Here is an 18,183-nt window from a genome sequence, read left to right on the forward strand (position 1 = left end):
TGCAAAACAGGGAGTGCTGAGAGCTTGCTGGCTGAATTCTCCAAGCAATGATTACTTTGTTTCTTGGTGTTACTCTGTATTAGTCCCTGTTACAAGCCAGAATGGAGTTTTGACATTTTAGATCTCCTCCAAATGAACCTAAAGATTTCATTATACTTATACCATGATACTGTTTCGCAGGCCATTACTTTCTACTTGAGAAGGTAATGGATATTTCAGATCTTAATTCCTCTATTTGCTAGATAACTCCTCACATTTTCTTGCAGGTATTATTTACGTGAAAGACGTAAAAATTAACTGAATATAAAAAAAGTCATGGGTGCAGCATCTGACTCATGTTTTACCTGATTCTCAGTTCCATACCATTGTGATTCTCCTTCAAAACAATATCCTTTAATCTAATCTTACACTGTTGCATAAATTGGAAAAGACATTGCCTTTGATAACTCTGAGTGCACACCAGCTGAGCTGGTTTAGGGATTTTGAATCTTTATTTAGGAGGTTAAAATGAAAAGTAAATGTTTCTACATTGGTAGCTAGGGGTTTCTTTCTGTTATGGTGGCAGGAATTAGCTAAACAAAGTTATGTTTGGGCATCCTTTACCCTGCCTTCTTTGAGTTTTGCATTTGTTCATATGCTATATATTGAAAATACTTCTGCCACTTTCGTAGCTGGGGGTTTTTTTGGTTGGTTTGTTTTGTTTTTTTTTTTAAATTAATACTGAAGAGAGGCATGGGGGACATGGTCCTGCTATCTTTCCTTGCATAGATAGTCCCTGCATGCTTCTGACTCACTGAAATGATTGAGATTGTCCTTATCATGGCTATTAATGAATGTACAGCAATGAAGGAGTGTATGTTCTGCTCTAATCTTATGCTTCACATTGAAAACATGAGTAGACAAATTAAAAATCAGGGCTAAAGGGCCATTCCTGTGTCTCGGTGAGAAGAAAAGGTATAATCGCAAGCCATGTTCTTAGGGGACACTGGTATCAGAATTCAAAATAACCTCTTTTCTCTTTTTTATTTATAGTTTCTCCTGAACTATTCTCTTTAAAAGTCATATTGTATTGTTGCTATTCAAGTCAACAAAGTTGTTAAGAGGCTGTGATAACCTCACATATAACAACTTAGGTTTATTTAAATACGTACAGTTATTATGTCTGGCATCAACAGGTATCCAGCCCTGTGTCATATGCTTTCTTCTTTGCAAAAGTACAGAAGCCATGCCTTTATTTTGTTTCCAACATTGACAGGGTGATACGATTGCTTCCTGTGACTCCTCTGGTGTGATGAAGCTCTGGGACATTCGGAAGTCGGTCCCCATTTTATCCGTAGATGCAGGCCCACATCCTGCCAACCAGGTCGTCTTTGATCGCTCTGGTAGGATTCTAAAACAACTTTTTGTATCTGAGACATGTTTTATTTTGAAATCTTTCAAATCTCTCTCTGGTTCTGAAGCCAGATAGCATGTGTAAAACAGCATAGATGTGTTAATTTTAAAGAACAGCTGCTTGACTGTACCAATGATCAATACACTTGTTTCCTATTGACTAGATTGGCAAATTGGACTAACAGTCCATTTATATAAAATGAAAAATGTGCAATAACAAAAAGTGCAATTAATTACAAATACATTACATGAAATACAGAAATGATCACTGAGGGTAAAAAACTTAGCGAGATTACCTGTGTTCTAGTGATGTTTAGTCTCCATTACTGTTTGTTCTTTTATTTGCTAGTTCTATAGTTGCATTTCATAACCAATCTTACTAAGTCTTCTTATAATTGCCTCAGAACTTCATTGTGTTGACAGGACTGCTTACTATGCACAAAGAATTGAAGTAACCAGTTATTTTTCATCATCAACCATTTATTACCATGTCAGCAATATTGTGAGTGAACGTGCATTTTCATTTGAACAGGGGCTGTTGTAAAACATTTGTTTGTTTGTGTGTTTTAAAACCAATATTAATCTTCAATTCCAAAGCACGGACAAGCATTCATGTTGCAGCACAGAATTAGATCCTAGCTTAGGAAATCGTTCTTACTCAAAGGTAGTACAGTATGATATGATGTAATACCATAATATATAATGTAATATATATAGGTATATTGAAAAATATGTATGTATTTGCATTATATGTTATGTGCATAAAGTATAATGCTGTAATAGAATATGAGAGATAATTAAGGAATCATTTAAACAAAAATAATAGTGTGATATTTTGTCATAATGACCCACATACTGTGGAATGCATAATATCAATATATTGAGTCACTTGGCAGAAAGCTTTGCCATCAAATTCTATAGTATTTGTGTAGTGATTTCACAGATCTCTCTGCTGTACCATTAAATAAGGTATTTTCATTTCCAAGGGGAAAAAAATGCATTGACACCGTCCATTTTTGACAGCTTCCCAAAGACAAATTTAGCCACTCTTCTATTTATGTGTGTGATTTGGAGTAAGAGCTCATTTTTTCTTCAGGAGGATTTGAAGAAGTTTTGCATTTTTGTTTCTGAAGTATAATGTTGGGTCATTTGCAAAGGAATCACATCCCTGAAAAATGCAGTAGCAATATTTCTAGCCAGATGGGAACTTTCCAGTAGAAAGGTTATCAGCTTCAGGTAATCTAAATGGGCAAATTTTTCCATCATTTGGGTAAAATCCAAAATTTTCTCTGCAGGAGTAACCAGCCAACAGAGATATCAAATTGGGATGGGTGATCACAATGAGGCATAATGCAACAGGATGCAGTCGCACCTAGGTAAAGATAGGAAAATTAGCTAAAAGAGACGATTGCAAGTCCTGCTGTTTGAAGAGAGGTAGTGCGTATGTCGCCTAATTAGGGGCAGGGGGCGAGGCATAGCGGGCACTATCCACACACAAACCAAAACCGCAACGCCTATTCTGAGTAGGTACCTTGTAGAGATACAAGCATATTAATATCTGGTTGTTATGGAGCAGTATTTAATTTACTTGACGAGCGGCTGGAAGTAATGCATTTTCTGCACTGCATCCGGGGAGAATGATGCGGTATTTTTTAGCAAACCTGGCCTTGCTTGGGTGCAGCTGCTTTGGTTACTGTTAGCAATGCAGTGTGGGACCCAGTCTGAGGTGGATATCTCTGGGACCCTGGGTTTGTGGATGTTTCACTCATGCTGACACCATGTTGTCATAGCTTTTTTTTTTGCTAATACCAGAGTTGCCAAGCTAGTTAAACCAGAGTTAGCCCAAGTAATCCTAAAATGGCCCTTGATACGTCAATGAGAGAGGCTGAATGATGTCCTTGTCTGCAACAGCAGAGGGCTAGATAAAATGAACCAGCAGGTTCCTGCATTGTTTGTCTAAACAGTAATTATTTTTTAACAATGTATTAGTGGATTTGGTCAATCTAAACTATTCAGTCAGTCATTTGAGTGGCGCTAACTAAAAATAATAACCATGTTGAAATAAGTCAAACAGCCGGAGTACTCCAAAACAAAAATAAATGGCGATGGGAGAATACATCCTATGTTTAACTGACAGCCTGTTGGGCATGGGACATCTGTCTCATTTGGGACCTCTCTCTGTGGAGAAGCTTGGGTGGATTTTCCTGACCTTATCAAGGGGTGGCTTAATTTCCAGCTGTATCCTTCAGTCCCTCCTCGTGATGTTATACCACCTAGTGTAAAATATTTGACTACAGTAGTAGTCATAGACACAGGAAACAAATTGTTCAATGTCTCGCAGCTGGATTTAATTACTAGATTAGAAAGCCATGGTTGAGCAGTTTTTTTCTTCTGCCCAGTAGTTATTTAAATTATAGCTAATAATGATAGAAGGGGTTTATGAAAAGTTTGGCGGTATCAGCAAACGAGATTGAGGTCAGAGATAGTAAAGCCCCAACTAATGGAAGATTTTTGTTTGGTTTTCCTTTGTATTGTTCTCAAGTAATTACCATTGCAAATGTAATGTAGACAAACACATCTTACCTTTTGTTTTAAAGTGGTACTATCTTGTATCGGAGTGACATGCACTGGATGGGAGTTGCTTAACAAAGAGCTAATACCAAGAATGAGTTTGTAAGTTACTGGAATCCTCCTGATGGCGTTATTGCGGACGGCCCTTGCTAACTCTAGTGATCCGAATGCTATTCATGGCATAAATGCTTGGCCATAAAGCCATTTTCTGCTTTATCAGAGCCACGCTCAGATCTTAAATAAGTTAATGACAAAAGTTGTGTATAAATCTTTCTGCTTTAGCTACGCTCTGTCTTGGCTTTTCTTTAACTCAGCTTAGAGGTGGACTTTTCAATATGGCCTACATGTGAATGAGGAGAAATTAATTACATGACTAATGACCATTGCACTTTATGTGGATTTTCTTCTTTTCCCCAGTCTGTCTGAAACTAGCTTGTGGTCTTGCAATGAGAGGTGGTGATGGAGCTGGCCGGGACTCAGCCCACTGGGGGCAGTGATCTTCAATATTATGCTTAATATCAGAAATACAAAGGAACATGTCCTTCGAATTCTGCATGCTGTAAATGGCCTCAGAGAGGGGACCAATTATGGTTACTGTGCAAGATGGACCACAATGTAACTGATTTTTTAACTAAATTCACATTTATTTTTTCATATGCAAGTTAACCAGCATCTGCTTATGTGCTTATATTCTGCATCATGTGCTTATATTCTTGTGTGGCATTCATGAATCCCGTAAACACCCTCTTGTCATCACCTTTTGTGTTTCCACGTGCTGTTCAGAAAATGTACTTAATACGATTAATCACACCACAACGTTGCGTATGTAAGAGTTAGAGAAACTGTAGAGGATTCTAGTTTATGTGCTAAGACATATTTATTATTATCATAACATATTAAAACAAGCAAACCAAACAAACCCCATGACAACAGCAAAGGTCCAAAATCAATAGCAGTTGCAATAAGGCAAACAATATTTGGAAAAACACAGTGCTGTCTTTTGAGATCTGGAGATACAATGAGGTGTTATCATTTAACCTGCTTCCATCCAAGCTGAGCGGTGTTGCTCTCAGTGTTGAAGAGGTGTGAAGGGTATGCAATTCTTCTGCCAGAGCATGAGTAAATAGCCTTACAATGCCTCTGAACACCTCAAAGGGCAATATGTACCTATTTTATTTAGAGGGAGAGTATAGTAAAAGAATATAAAGGTTGGAAATTAATGTGCAAGTTGAGAAAAGCCAGGATCAAGATTACTTTGTGATGTAAGTGGTTTATTTTAGGAGATAGGAATTCTGGGGGTGCAGGAGACACATTGCTTTAGGAAGTTGCTGTCGAACAAATGGTACCGCTTTCAACCATGGTGGGGTCAGGGTAACTGCTCTGCTATCTAAAAGCAATAATTTGCAATTAATTTGCTTAATTACAGCATCACATGACATTACACAGGATCTTTTACATGAGACAGCCATGTCCATGTGGGTGACAGAATTATTCACTGCTCAGTCTTGAATTGGTTTTAGTGTTAAATAGTGGTGTAAAGAATTTGTGTCTCTATATTATCCACCCTTTACTGAATATAGAATTATATTGTCGGGATTTTCTGGGATGCCATTGCTGAAGCGTCTTCAATATTTGCATTAGACATTATTTGGGCTATTCCTGATAACATTAAAGCCACAGGCGATCCGCACAGGCCTCATGAGGGATGGAGGCATGGAGATTAAAACTCAGATTGTTAGAATTTCTGCAGGTATTGAGTCTTCAGGTAAAGTCCCAGAATTAGTTTTTGGATTTCTTATCCGGTAACAATTTCTATGCTGAGAACAGAGCTGGCAGAAATAATCCTTGTAAATTGAGGAAAAAAGTTGGGAAGCATAAAGTGTATTTCTGCATTCACATGTGCCTAATTGAATATATATTCTATTTCTTAAAAGAAACATAAATAATACTGATTTATTATATGGCAGTCTCATTTATTGAGAGGTTTGATCTTGCAGTGAGGTGCCCGCTCAATTTTCTCTTTGATTTCCTCAATTTCGGTTGGTATATTGGCTGCAAAGACAAGCTGGTAGTGAGGTGCCAGGTGTCTGTCTTTTCTCCTTCTTTCCTTCTTTCCTTCACATTTTTGGTTAATTCATGCCACTTAAGTGGCACTGAGTAGATAAAGCTTCATCTTGGCAGGGTGGGGGATTTTCCTAGGGTGGAAGAAGCTCTCCTTTGCTGGGAAGCTGTATAGTGGATTTTGCAATTGGCGGCTGGATGCAGGGGATGCACCTACACCTCTCGGATCTCAGGAGGGGACTGTGTCCAGGTATCAAGAGAACTGGAGCAGGACAAGATCTTGACTCTTTATCTCACTTTTTTTGCAGTTTCTGAAGCTTGCTTTTTATATTTGTCTCCCTCTTGCTTACAGTTAAAGTTATGCTTGATGGGAGCAAAATCCTCTAGTGCAGAATTTACCACAGTAATCTTTTTAGCGGCATCTGATTTTGTCCATATAGTGCAATTATGTGCTGACATTAATGTGTGTTTTTTCCCTATGACCCCCATTTCTGACTAAAAAGCTTTTTTCATTACAACAGTTTATTGCTCTGTGTTCTTTAATCTCCAAGGCAGATTACTTGATAACATCAATTGATTCCTTAGGGTGCTTTTCCCCTTGTGGTTCAATGCCTGAATCCCTACCTCAATTCTGACTATGTATATGCTGTCACAGGCAATGCAGTCTCAACTTGGGAAATTTTTACTTAATTTAAGTTATTGCCAATTAATGCAAACTTCTGATCACTGATTCTGGATATTGAGAAAAAAGAAAACATGAAGAATTAAACAAGCGCTTAAGTAAATGCTTTTCCTCCCCCTTTCCTAGTCTCAGCTTAAGCCAAACACCTCTCCTCCCCCCTTCCTAGTTTGCCTTGTTCTCGCTGCGGGCTGCGCTCCATCATCCCAATTCCTTTGGTGCGGCAACGGGTGTTGCGGAAGGTTGGGGCTGTGTGTGTCATGGCTTCTGTCTGCCGCTCCTCTGTGTTCCTTACCGCTCTTCCTCCGCTGCTCCAGGCTGTCGCTGCTTCACCGTAGGTCACCCACGGGCCACAGGTGTCCCTGCCCCGACGTGCGTGTACATCCATGCAGGGACTGATGAGGCACTCATGTAAATTAATCGGGGGCTTATGTGTAAATTAATTGGGTGTCAATCCATAAACTGATTGGGCACACATGCATGCACTGATGGGGCATTCATGCATAAGATAATTGGTGCTCATGCGTGAACTAATTGGGTGCTTGTGCATGCATTAATTGGGCACTCATGCACGAATGTAGTAAACTGCAAATTGATGCCCAATATGCAAAGCGAGTTTGATAGATAGATAGATTGAAATAGATATAGGTATAATTCTTTGGATTTGTCCTGGCACTTGCTTTTTTACACAGAGGTCAGACAACTCCCAGTTCTGGTTATTAATCAGTTTGGACCTGCTACAGTGCTATAGCTCCACCTAACAGGGCGGCAAGGTGATCAAGCTGTGTTTTTAGAACACATCTTTCCAATTCCTTTGAAACATTTGCTCTTTACTTAGAAAATTGAGACTAGTTCTTCCTTATTTTGCTGCCTGCTTTGCTTCTCATTCAGGCTTTTCTCGAGTCTATTCGTGAAGCATAAGCTACAGTCTTGTACATCACTCGTTCCTCTCCTTTCTCCCATCATGAACTGTTTAATGTCTGTCCCATCAGAACCCTTTTCTTCGCTATGGGTTCAGCACTGCAAGATCTGTGTGTTTTCACTGCATCCTTACACACCCTTTTCTATACAAACTAAGGATTGACATATTCTGTTTCTTTTAAATATAATTGATCCACATTCTTACAAGTTTTGCTTGATGAGCACAAATGCAGCCACCCGCATCTCTTAGTTCTCCGTTCTTTATTTGGTGATCAGCATTTTTAGTTTGTCTTTGCTTTCTTGGCTTCAGCTCATCTCCAAGTGCTGTGTCAGTGCTCTGTGTCTGAGGGCTGTTCTCGTGCATGCCTCCTCTGCCAGGCCAGCGCAGGGGACGCTTCTGCAGAAACTGGGCCAAGTAGCAGTTAGTCACAAAAAACTCTTCTTCCTTCCTTCCAAAATGGGATAGGGCTAAACGCCAAAGTCAGGTCTCTTACTTTACACTGGCAAGCTGCAAGCAGTGGTGGGTCTCCATTTCTCCTTTGTCTGGTCCGTCTCTCTCTTTCTCTTTTTCTCGTTACTCCAAGCGTGAGTATACCTTCATAAAACTTTTCATAACAAAGGAACCATCAATCAACAATCAGACAAGGATTACAGGGAGAATGAAAGACACTTTTAAAGTCTGTGATATGTGTTTGGTCTGTGTCTGAATGTGCATCCCTACTTGAAACTGATCTGCAGGAAATAAACTTTAAGGTCTGCCATTTGTTGACCAAGCTGTTTTTATACAAGCAAAAGATTTTCAAAAATTATACCTTGGCTAGAGGGAATGGTGGTGGGCTGGTTCACCTCACCCACACTAGCGGAAAGGCTTTGTGCTTTGTCCTTCAAGCTGAAGTCCCTGCTTTGGCAGAGCTTTGCAATAAGCAAATGCTGTTGCCCCAGGTGTGTGCTCTTAGACAATGCACCAATATTGATGTTTTGTCCCTAGGTAGCCTGCCCAGCCTGCCTGTTTGAACTGATGAATCCATTAGCGGACTCCCTGGAGAGATTCCTGTGTGGTGTGAGTTGGTTCACACAACCCATGACCTATTTTCTAGTCCTGATCATGCTGCTTAGTCTTGGAAGTCAGATCGGCAACATGTCCGTGTCAGCCCTCTTTCTCTGAGGAGTGCTTACAACATCTGTTGACCATCCTTAATTATTCCTACGGTCAGCATGGGAGTAAAAGGATGTGCTGGAAGGCTACATTATTCAACAGTAATTCCTTGTCTCCTAATTCTCACTTCTCCCCTCAGTGCTGCTGTATTTCATTTCTCTCATTCTCAACATTCGTTTTCCTGACCATAACATTCTGTAATTTGGAGGCAGCGGGTAGATTGGAACTTACACAAATAGGAGCTGATTGACAGATCATTTTGTCTCCTTGTTTCATGGGGGCATGAAACTATCACTCGCCCTATTTCTGACTGTTGCGGTTTTTCAAAAGGGAAAAAGTTGGCAATTAATTTTCCCCTTTGTTGATCAGGAGAAGAGTTGTGCCACGCAGTATTTCTGTCGTGTCATGACCATTTTTCAATATGAGCAAACTCCACAAAATTTAAATATGCTAGAAAGAAAAGAAAAGGGATTCTTAAAATATATGACTTTATTTTCAATACATGCATAATTTAAAATAGATGAAATATTTGTCCTTTGGAAAGGAAAGGGAGGTGGCTTGGAAACCCCTTATTTTACGTTTTTTGCCCTAGTTGCAGGGTAGTATTTTGTCTCTCTGGCTGTGTTTTCTTTGCTGAGCTAATGAGGGTGGGGACTGTGTACTACTGGAGGCAATTGCTTTGAGCGCTGAGCACTTTGAAGAGATTAGCCCCATTGATATTCCCTTCATCTTTGTTAGAGAGGAATGCTTCCTCCCCTAGAGTGCAAGAAGATGGACAGCTATTTAATAGAGCCAGCCTTTTTCAAGTAGATACTGTAGTCCTAAATATTCCCATCTCACTTGCCTGCGTATACCCAGCATAAAAACAATGTTCTGGAAGCCAGGGTTGTGCCTCATCAGAGCAATATATTGACCTGTTAGGGGTTTTTTGAGGACCCCAGGTTGAATGGATTATTATCTGACTGGTTAAATGTTATTCTTCAAGGAGAAGCAACAGTTTCAGCTGTTCAGGCAGTCAGCCAAAACATGGTGATGAGCAAATTGTTTGTTCCAAAAGTAAATGAAGGGAATGTCCACATGATTTTTGCCATCCTTGTATTAAACGAACAGAAGCTGAAAATTGGAGCTTTATGCATCCCAAGTGGGGCATAACTGATCAAAATTTTGATTCTCCAGCAGCTATCCACAAACTGAATTAAAATGGTTTGCAACAGGTTGGTTTTTTTCTAATCCCATTTAAACTAGGCACAAGTCTTAAAATAATAATGTATTCAACATCTCATCTCTTGCATTGACTGCTTTTGTAACTTTACTAGGTCCATGCATTCTATTTTATATTTATTGTTTATATTAATTCCAGCTTACAGAGTGCTGCAATTAGCAAATTCCCACTTTGAATGTATTTACAGTGATTGGATGAGAACTCCTTTCTTTCACTCAAACTGCACAGCTCCATCTCAAGCCTGGCTTAGATACAAGAGCTTCATCTCCTGATTAACTTATTCCTGCAGACAGTCAGAGAGTAAGGAGCTCTGAAGGTCATCACAGCCTTTCTTCCATGAAAGCTCCTCTTAAATATCGACAGCTATCCAGGTCTTGTGTTTTGAGTAAAGCATCTGTATTGTATGTAAAGAAATGAATCAATACTGCATTCATCATTCATATCCTGTAATAAAAGAAAGGGATTTTTGAAATAAGGTATTATATTGGTCTAGTATTTGCGTGTACTTTCTATGTGTTAAACAGGCAAGATAGAACAGCCATGGCATTCTCTGCCAAGGACTGGATAGGTCAGGGAATCTGTAAGGGGACAGCAATTTGCATCTCTGTCACTGTTGAAATTAAATATATTTTCATCACTTACCAAGAGTCATTAGTTAGCTGGTAGCTTTGCGGACCGATCCAGAATTGTGTTGGGAGCATAGAACATATGCTTATGAAAAGAAGAAATTGGGTGGTTTTGTTTAAGGGAGGCAAATACTTAGAGAGTAGGAGACAGAGTCCATTGGGATTGGACGCTTTGGAGAAAAAAATAATTCTTGTGACAACCTAAGTAACTCAAGTGGGTTGTTTCAAACTTAAGGATAATTTAGGTAATTCGGTCTCTTTACCCACCATTCTTTTCCCTTTCAAGAAGCAAAGTTTATATTTTGAATGAAAACTTTGAAAGGAAATGTCAGACGCTTTCATGTAAAAAAAAAAAAAAAAATCTTTAAAACAATCTGTAAACAGTATTTAGCTTTCCACTTTTTTGGGGGTAAAAACTATGCCCGTCTATGCTGACTTTGAATAACACACTTTGAGTAACTCGAACCCTACATTTTAATCAAACTTGCTATTTTTCCAATATTCATTTTTAAAAGTAACTGAACTCTAAAAGAAAATTATTCACCTCTGGATACCTGTATTGTGATTATCAAGAAAGTTTTGATTCCTTGAACAGCTCTTCCACTTAGTAAATGAAATATATTCATGAGCTAGTTCTATTCAGAGCTTGGAAAGTGGCATCTGTTTTCAAGAAAGAGATCATCTTTAAATTAAAAGTATGCTGTCCTTAGCCTTTTTTTATTTTTATTTTATTGACAAATTGTCACAGGAGCTAAAATGCATAATCATCAATAGTAAGTGATCCGTGGGGCTATGCAAAATAAATTGATTAACGATATAATGTCCATACAGATGTCCTAGGAGCGCCTGTTATTTTTTATGAACCAGTCTGGGAGTATTGCTTGCATTTCATGGGCCAGGTGGAAAAAGGTGAGTGAGACAAAGTTCAGGGCATCTCTGCGGTTATTCTGTTGCTGCTAACAGTCAGAACTGGCTGAAATGGTGGTCTAATGTACACGGAAAGGCATCATGTTTGCTGAAAAGGAAAAAATGCTGGAAATTTGCTCCTACCACAGTACCTGCCAGCCTCTTTTTGTCAAGCCTGCATGCCAACAAAACAAACCCATTGGCTTGAAATGAATTTGAAGCCTGAGACAAAATCCCCTTTGTCATGGAAGCATGATTTTCATTTCTTTGTTTTTAATGCCGTTCCACTACTAAGAAAATCATGATTTAGATGCCTTTGAGGCATTTAACTTACGCTTATGCAGAACTATTCCTCAGAGAAAATTGGATGCAATTTTAGGATTAGATAACTGACCTAGGAGAGAGAGAGTGCAAAAAACTTGCATATCCACTTTCTCCAGATGGATATTCACTAGGAAGCCTTCAGACTGCTCATAAATATTGCCTGTCCTTTTGTAAAGGCTCACACCAGCAAGCACATGGCCATTTCCTGGGCAGAAAGACATTTTCTGTACTGAGACTTTTGGGCAACAAAATAAAGTATTTTTATTCCCTTTCTTTTTCTGTGGCGAAATACTATACATGATGGTGAATGGGAAAATAAGGAAGAAAAGAAATTCTATAAACAGCCTCCAAAGCCTGACTTGGATATTTGAACTGTTTGTTTGTTTTGTTTTTTTTTCCTCTGGAATGAAGTTTCTTTATTTCTTTGCCTGTCTTTCAACTTGTGAAAACATCTTTTATGTAGAGCTGTTATCTCTCTGAGTATGACATGCTCTTGGGGAGTGGGGTAAAATCTACTTACCTGTAGTCTTTCCTCTCCAAATTAAATTGAGTGAAAAAAGGAAATATCTTAATTAATCTTTCCCCCCCCCCCCCCCTTCTAGAATAAAGCAAAAGAAGGAGTGGTGGTGAGGACGGAGAGTTCTTTAATGTTGGGTTCATGTCAAACATCATTCCCCTGTTCACATTTTCTAGTGTAAATGAATATGCGTGGAATACCTCAGGGATCCTGCCTGGAGACACAGAAGAAAAAAAATGGAGTGTTTCTGGGTCATAGCAAAGGTCTGTTGTGCCAGTATCCCATCTCTGTCAGTGGGCAGGAGGGGATGCTTAGGGAAAATAGATAAAACCAGAGTGAGTAAACACTGAGGTTTCGCTGCTACTCAATGCCCTGTGGATTAGGACCTCCCAGAGCTGGGGGCCTCATGCACTTTGTCTGGTGTTCATGGATCTCTCTTCTGTTAAACTTGTCTGATCTTTTGTTTGGGAACTTCTTTATATTTCAGCTTCCAACAGATCTCATAGCAATGATAAAGTACTTCCCTGCCTTTGCTTTAAATCTCTTCATGATACATTCTGATTCTCATACTGTGGGAATTATTGAATAATTGTTCCCTGTTCAACCTCTTCATGCTGACACATCTTCCCCTACTCTCTTTGCAGCACTGAAGAGTCTGTGTCTATTTAATCTCCTGGATACATAAGCCATTCCTCATCTTTCCTCATTTGTTGCCTTTCTGTAAATCTTATGTTGGGTACAGTCTTTTAGAAACGGAAGAGAGGGACGAGGCCTGTATGATCTGTTTAAGATGTGCTTAAATCATGGTTTTAAACAGAGGCCTAATGAGATTTCCTGGTTTTGTTCTCTAGCTTTTTTTTTCCCCACAATAAATCTTGACATTATATCAAGCTGATGTTTTCAAAGAAGTATCCACGGTGGCTGTGAGATCTCTCTCCTGAATGACAAAGAATAGTTTACAGTCCATTGTTGGATTTGTATAATTAAGGATATTTTTGTTCATTTGAATCATGTTGTGTTTCTCAGAATTCAGTTTCATCTGCCACTTTATTACCTAATCCAGTAGCATCTTGAGATTCTTCAGAGTCTATGAAATGTGCTGTCATCTTGAAAAACATGAATAATTTTATACTATCAGTGAATATCACCTTAATATTCACCTTCCCGCCCTTTCACCCTTTAAAATTTTTTTTTTTTTTTTTTGCTTTTCCCCCTCCCAGCTTTGGTGGTTGTCAAAAACTTTTGGGAATTCAAGTATCTTATGTCAGTCAGGTCACCCTTACTCCTATGCTTCTGAGCACCATCAAAGAACTGGAGCAGATTTCTGATCTGTGGTTTCCTGCTATAAAAGCTACAGTAACTCTTCACTATGGCATTACATTTCTCCATGCATCAACTAAATCCATTCCTTATTATACAAATGAGTTTATTAGACCTGTAAAGAAATCAGATGTACCAGCTGACAGTTTCTCAAGCTCTTTTCAGAAGTTGCTGTGATGTTTGCCACCTTCCATTCCTCTACTCCTTGGACCAGGTTAAGCAATAGGTCTCGTACTTCAGTAACGATTTCAGTTAATTTCGTATTTAAGGTTTAATAAAACTCCTGTTTGAATACTCTCTGATTCTGGCAAATATTTAATCACTTTATTCTAAGATTTTGGACTTCTCTTCCCTGTTAAAAAACCAAAACAGCCTAACCAGGGTATGTCTCAGGAGTTACAAAAGCCATCAGCTCTCTGCATAGTTCTGCTTGCTGGTGTGATTGAAGCTGGTTGGATACAGTTGAAATAATGCATAGGTGGCTTTGAAATCCATCACAGAGGAGAGGGATTTAGGCTATTGGTACATGGGGCACCTAGCTTTCTTTGCATGACCTCATCTTTAAAGGATTGGATGACTATTCCCAGTAAAGGAATGTGTCAGCAATTCCTTCAGCCAAAGACATCTATCTGTGTAATATAAGGTGGTTTGGTTTCTCAGCTGGATGTGCATCTGAAGTTGGATGGTAACATTAAAGTTGGATGGTAAGATCAGGAGTTAAATTGTTAACACTGTCCTTGGAGTGCAAGATTCATTGAATTTGAGAATTTCATTGTGCATTCCATAAAAAAGCAGAACTTGAAACATAGTCTGTTAAATTCATTGCCTTCCCTGGCTTCCTTGCCAGAACTGTAGTAGTAGTTGATAACAGCCTTTTATTCAGGATCATCCCTTTCTGTATTCCAGACTGCAGTCACAGCTGTCTGCTTAAAACTCTAATATACAATTATGTGTATTTGGCTAAACAGGTCTTTCCTTACATCAGTGGAATTAGCCCTCTCCATTTTGTGTCCAGTATTTGGGGTTTTTTATTTTTATTGTGTATTCTTTTTCCTTCAATTTCATACACTAGCCAGTCAGCCTGAATGACATTGGGAATGTCTCTGATAGTATAATGGGCATTTATAGCAGTGACTGTAATTAACGATTAATATTTTAGCTGTGCTTGCAAGCTAAGTTTAGGCACTGGCAAAATAAAGAGTTGCCTAGAGTCATTGGCTGATGGACCAGCAAAATAATGGGCTTCATTTAAGCAGATGAACCCTCTGAGTCACACGGTAGGGAGGGCAGTTCTGTGCCAGTGCTGGCCTCGCTCAGCGCTGAGGCCGAGGGGGCTCCTCCACCTTCTTCCCTGAGCAGCTCCAAATGCCAGCACTGAGTGAACTCCCTGGCTTTGGAAACACACAGCCTTCTCATTACAGCTTCTACATCTGATGTGAAGCATTTGAATCTGGGACTGCTGAGCCTTACAATACAGGTATTGTGATTGATGTAATGTTCTTGTAATTTTTAATTATGCATTAACACATTTATTATAGGTCTTTCTTAACGTATTTGCGTAAATTAGTAGACAACTCTGTTGCTTGATAGGACATTGCAGGAATGGCAACACAAAATCAAGGAAAACAAGGTTATTGAGTACAATCAACGCTTCTTCCCTGGCATCAGAGCAAAACATACGGAAAGGAAACAGGAAAGGAAATCAATAAGGAGAACGAACCAACCCCACAGAAATTCTTAAACATTACCTCACTCAGAATCCCCCAGCAAAAGAAAAAAAGATGCTCTCCTGAAATATCCCCCAAAGTCTTAGCAGGTAGATAGATCTGAAGTTTGGAGAGAAGACGGATATTTTTTGCTGGGAAGTGCTGAGCATCCCCATGGCATCGTGTACCTTGTGCAGCAAGTTCTCTGTGGCAAGCTAGGCCTTAGTGGACCAAGGTAGAGGGCATCTTGAGTCTCAGTGTTGGTCCTTTCAAGGGAAGAGAAGTCTGAGCCTCAAACCTCCATAGAGGATTTCTTCTTGACTTCCGTCATATTGATACAGCATGCTCTGGGTTGCTGTTACTATAGTCCAACCTAACCAGCTTCAGCCAGCTTCTGTCTAGCAGGCACCATACTGTCTGTCCCAGACGTTTTCTGAGACGTTGTAGGGGACCCAGCTAAGAAGATACTGTCTGAATGCTGCAGCAGGCTACTCTGTCTGTTAGTGGTTCCTTAGGTCGGACATCTCAGCTCTGTGATGTTTTTCAAACACAGCTTCACTGGGAGTCCTAGTTTAAATTCCTTCTGTGCCTGCTGAGGGCCTGAGGGCTCTTGGGGCTACGTGCTTCAAACTCTTACACTAACCAAGGACTCTGTTACATATTTTATAATAATTCCTTTTCATTCATTGCTCATTTGTTTTCTGTTATTATTTTCCTTTTACTGCTATAAAAGCTCTTCCGTTCTTCTGTTTGAAGTTCACTTCTGTGATTTGTCCTGATGTTCTCTGTGATTATAAGTTTTAGTAGTACCGAGGTGAATGTCTAAATAATTCAGTGGAATGGATCCAAAATGACACAAACTGGGTTGCTCAGTCAGACAAGAGCACAATCACAGCCATTAACATAGAGCTGACATTCACCTTATGTACAAGTACGGGCAGATTACAGTCCTTTGGCTCTGTACAGTTTTGCTCTTAATGTACATATTCACAGTCTGTTTGGGCTTTTTAGAATGATGTACCAAGGGCTGGACAAGGAGGTTTTATTACCAGAAATTACCCCGTTAGGTGTGTGAAGCTGTTTTTTGTGTAAAGATGTGACAGACTGACCATTAGCATCCTACTATTGTCAAATGGTAGATACCATGCTCCCAGTCGAATTACTAGCGTCACTCGATCAGCTGCACTACGAGCACTCTTGTACCATGTATGCGTGTATTTGAAGGGTGCTGCACTGGGCTTCTCTCTAGTGTTATCTGAATCGTTCTTTTCTTACAATTCGTGGAGGAGAGGTGAGAACCGTACCCCAGTACAGCCTGGCCATCATCATAGAAACACAACGCTTGTGGGTACGTCCTCTCCAGAAGAGGAACACCTGCAATAGTTATTGTACAGAACATATGTGCAGTGTAGCCCAGTGAAAATGGATTCAAACATTGCCTTTCTTCGGTTGTACTACACCAACAAAAGTAAAAACACCTTTATATGCTCAGTGATTTAAAAGAAGTAAACACACTTCATCCCATCTACCACCACATATGTAATCAGTTTTGGTATTTCTAAGCAAAACAAATACTTTCAAAGGAGCTATTGTGAACAGATGGACTAACATTCATAAAACAGACCGTTCCCTTTGTAAGTGGTTTGTTTGAATAAAATGTATTGTTTCCACTGAGATTTAAACTACATTTTGCTTAAATTATTTTTATGTTTGGCCATTATATCGCAAGCATATGAAATGGGCAAAATGTTAAGAATAATTAAGCAGAGTGGTCCTGAATACACTGGTGAGTCTGAAAAATCATATATAAAAGAAAGCAGCTATCTGTGGAGCTGCCAATTCTACTTATATAAGCCCATCTGTTTACATCTACGCCTGTTCCCTAAAGAAGAATACGTCTTATGTGAAGAATTCCCACCAGATCCCACAGACATTTTATCATTCAAGAATGTTCTTCCCGTTCGTTGTCTCTCTTTCCTTTATAAGAAACTATAGAATTAATGTTTTCAGTGCTGTCTCTTAGAACATTTACAAGACAAATACTGGATTTAGCATATAAAATTAAATTATTTTGTTCTTTTCTGATTCTGTAATGAATAAAAATGGTTTCAAACCATTTACATATACCTTTGACGCACAGTGGCTTGTAGTCTTGTCTTCTATTTATCTCTTCCCTCCCACTTCTTTATTCTCATCTTGAATCCCTCAGACCATCTCTGGTTAAACCGAAGATGTAGGTTATTTTATATGTAATTGCTCACGTGGAAAGGCTGTTTGCTGTTTACGTGGTATCTGGTCAGTGACAGATTATAAAACTTTTTTTTTTTAAAGAAAAAGGTATAGATGAGCTCCAAACTTTGTGTTTCCCTGTATCCCCCAGTCCTAGGAGTTCTGCAAATGTAGAGCGAATGTTTTACTGCTGAGAAGCAGCAGAGGTACATTCCCTGGCTTATGTTCCATCCTCAGAACTACTTCAACAACAAAATTACCTGAATAACATCAGATATAAGCATGTGCACTTTTTTGATCTTTTTATTAAATCCTAGTATCAAAGTGGATTTATCCACTCTCAAAGATAAGATGGGGGGAGGCCAGCTTTTGAAGATCATTTGAATTTCTTTCATTTGGTGTCCTAATCTTTTTCCTACTCTATTGAACTTCTGTAAATTGTTTTAGGATTCTTAGAACAAAAAAAAATCTCTAAGAGTTCTAACTTCTGATTTAATTATCAAAGTGTAAATTCTTTACATAAACTTTAGTGACACGGCAAATACAAAATAAA

The 18,183-nt window shown here is 39.1% G+C and overlaps 1 protein-coding gene across 3 annotated transcripts in view; it reads left to right on the forward strand.

Annotated features, from left to right (window-relative positions):
* SPAG16 (sperm associated antigen 16) overlaps positions 1 to 18,183 on the forward strand; it is a 419,391-nt gene that overhangs the window by 308,649 nt on the left and 92,559 nt on the right. For 2 of the 3 annotated variants that reach the window (XM_072875058.1, XM_072875061.1), the window contains exon 15: positions 1,256 to 1,382. The exons of the other annotated variant lie outside the window; for it this stretch is intronic. In XM_072875058.1, coding sequence (XP_072731159.1) covers positions 1,256 to 1,382 — 127 coding nt within the window. The remainder of the gene's footprint in view (positions 1 to 1,255; positions 1,383 to 18,183) is intronic. 3 annotated transcript variants of the gene reach the window in all.

This window comes from Ciconia boyciana, chromosome 10 (genome assembly GCF_034638445.1).
Source record: "Ciconia boyciana chromosome 10, ASM3463844v1, whole genome shotgun sequence".
Lineage (NCBI taxonomy): Eukaryota > Metazoa > Chordata > Aves > Ciconiiformes > Ciconiidae > Ciconia > Ciconia boyciana.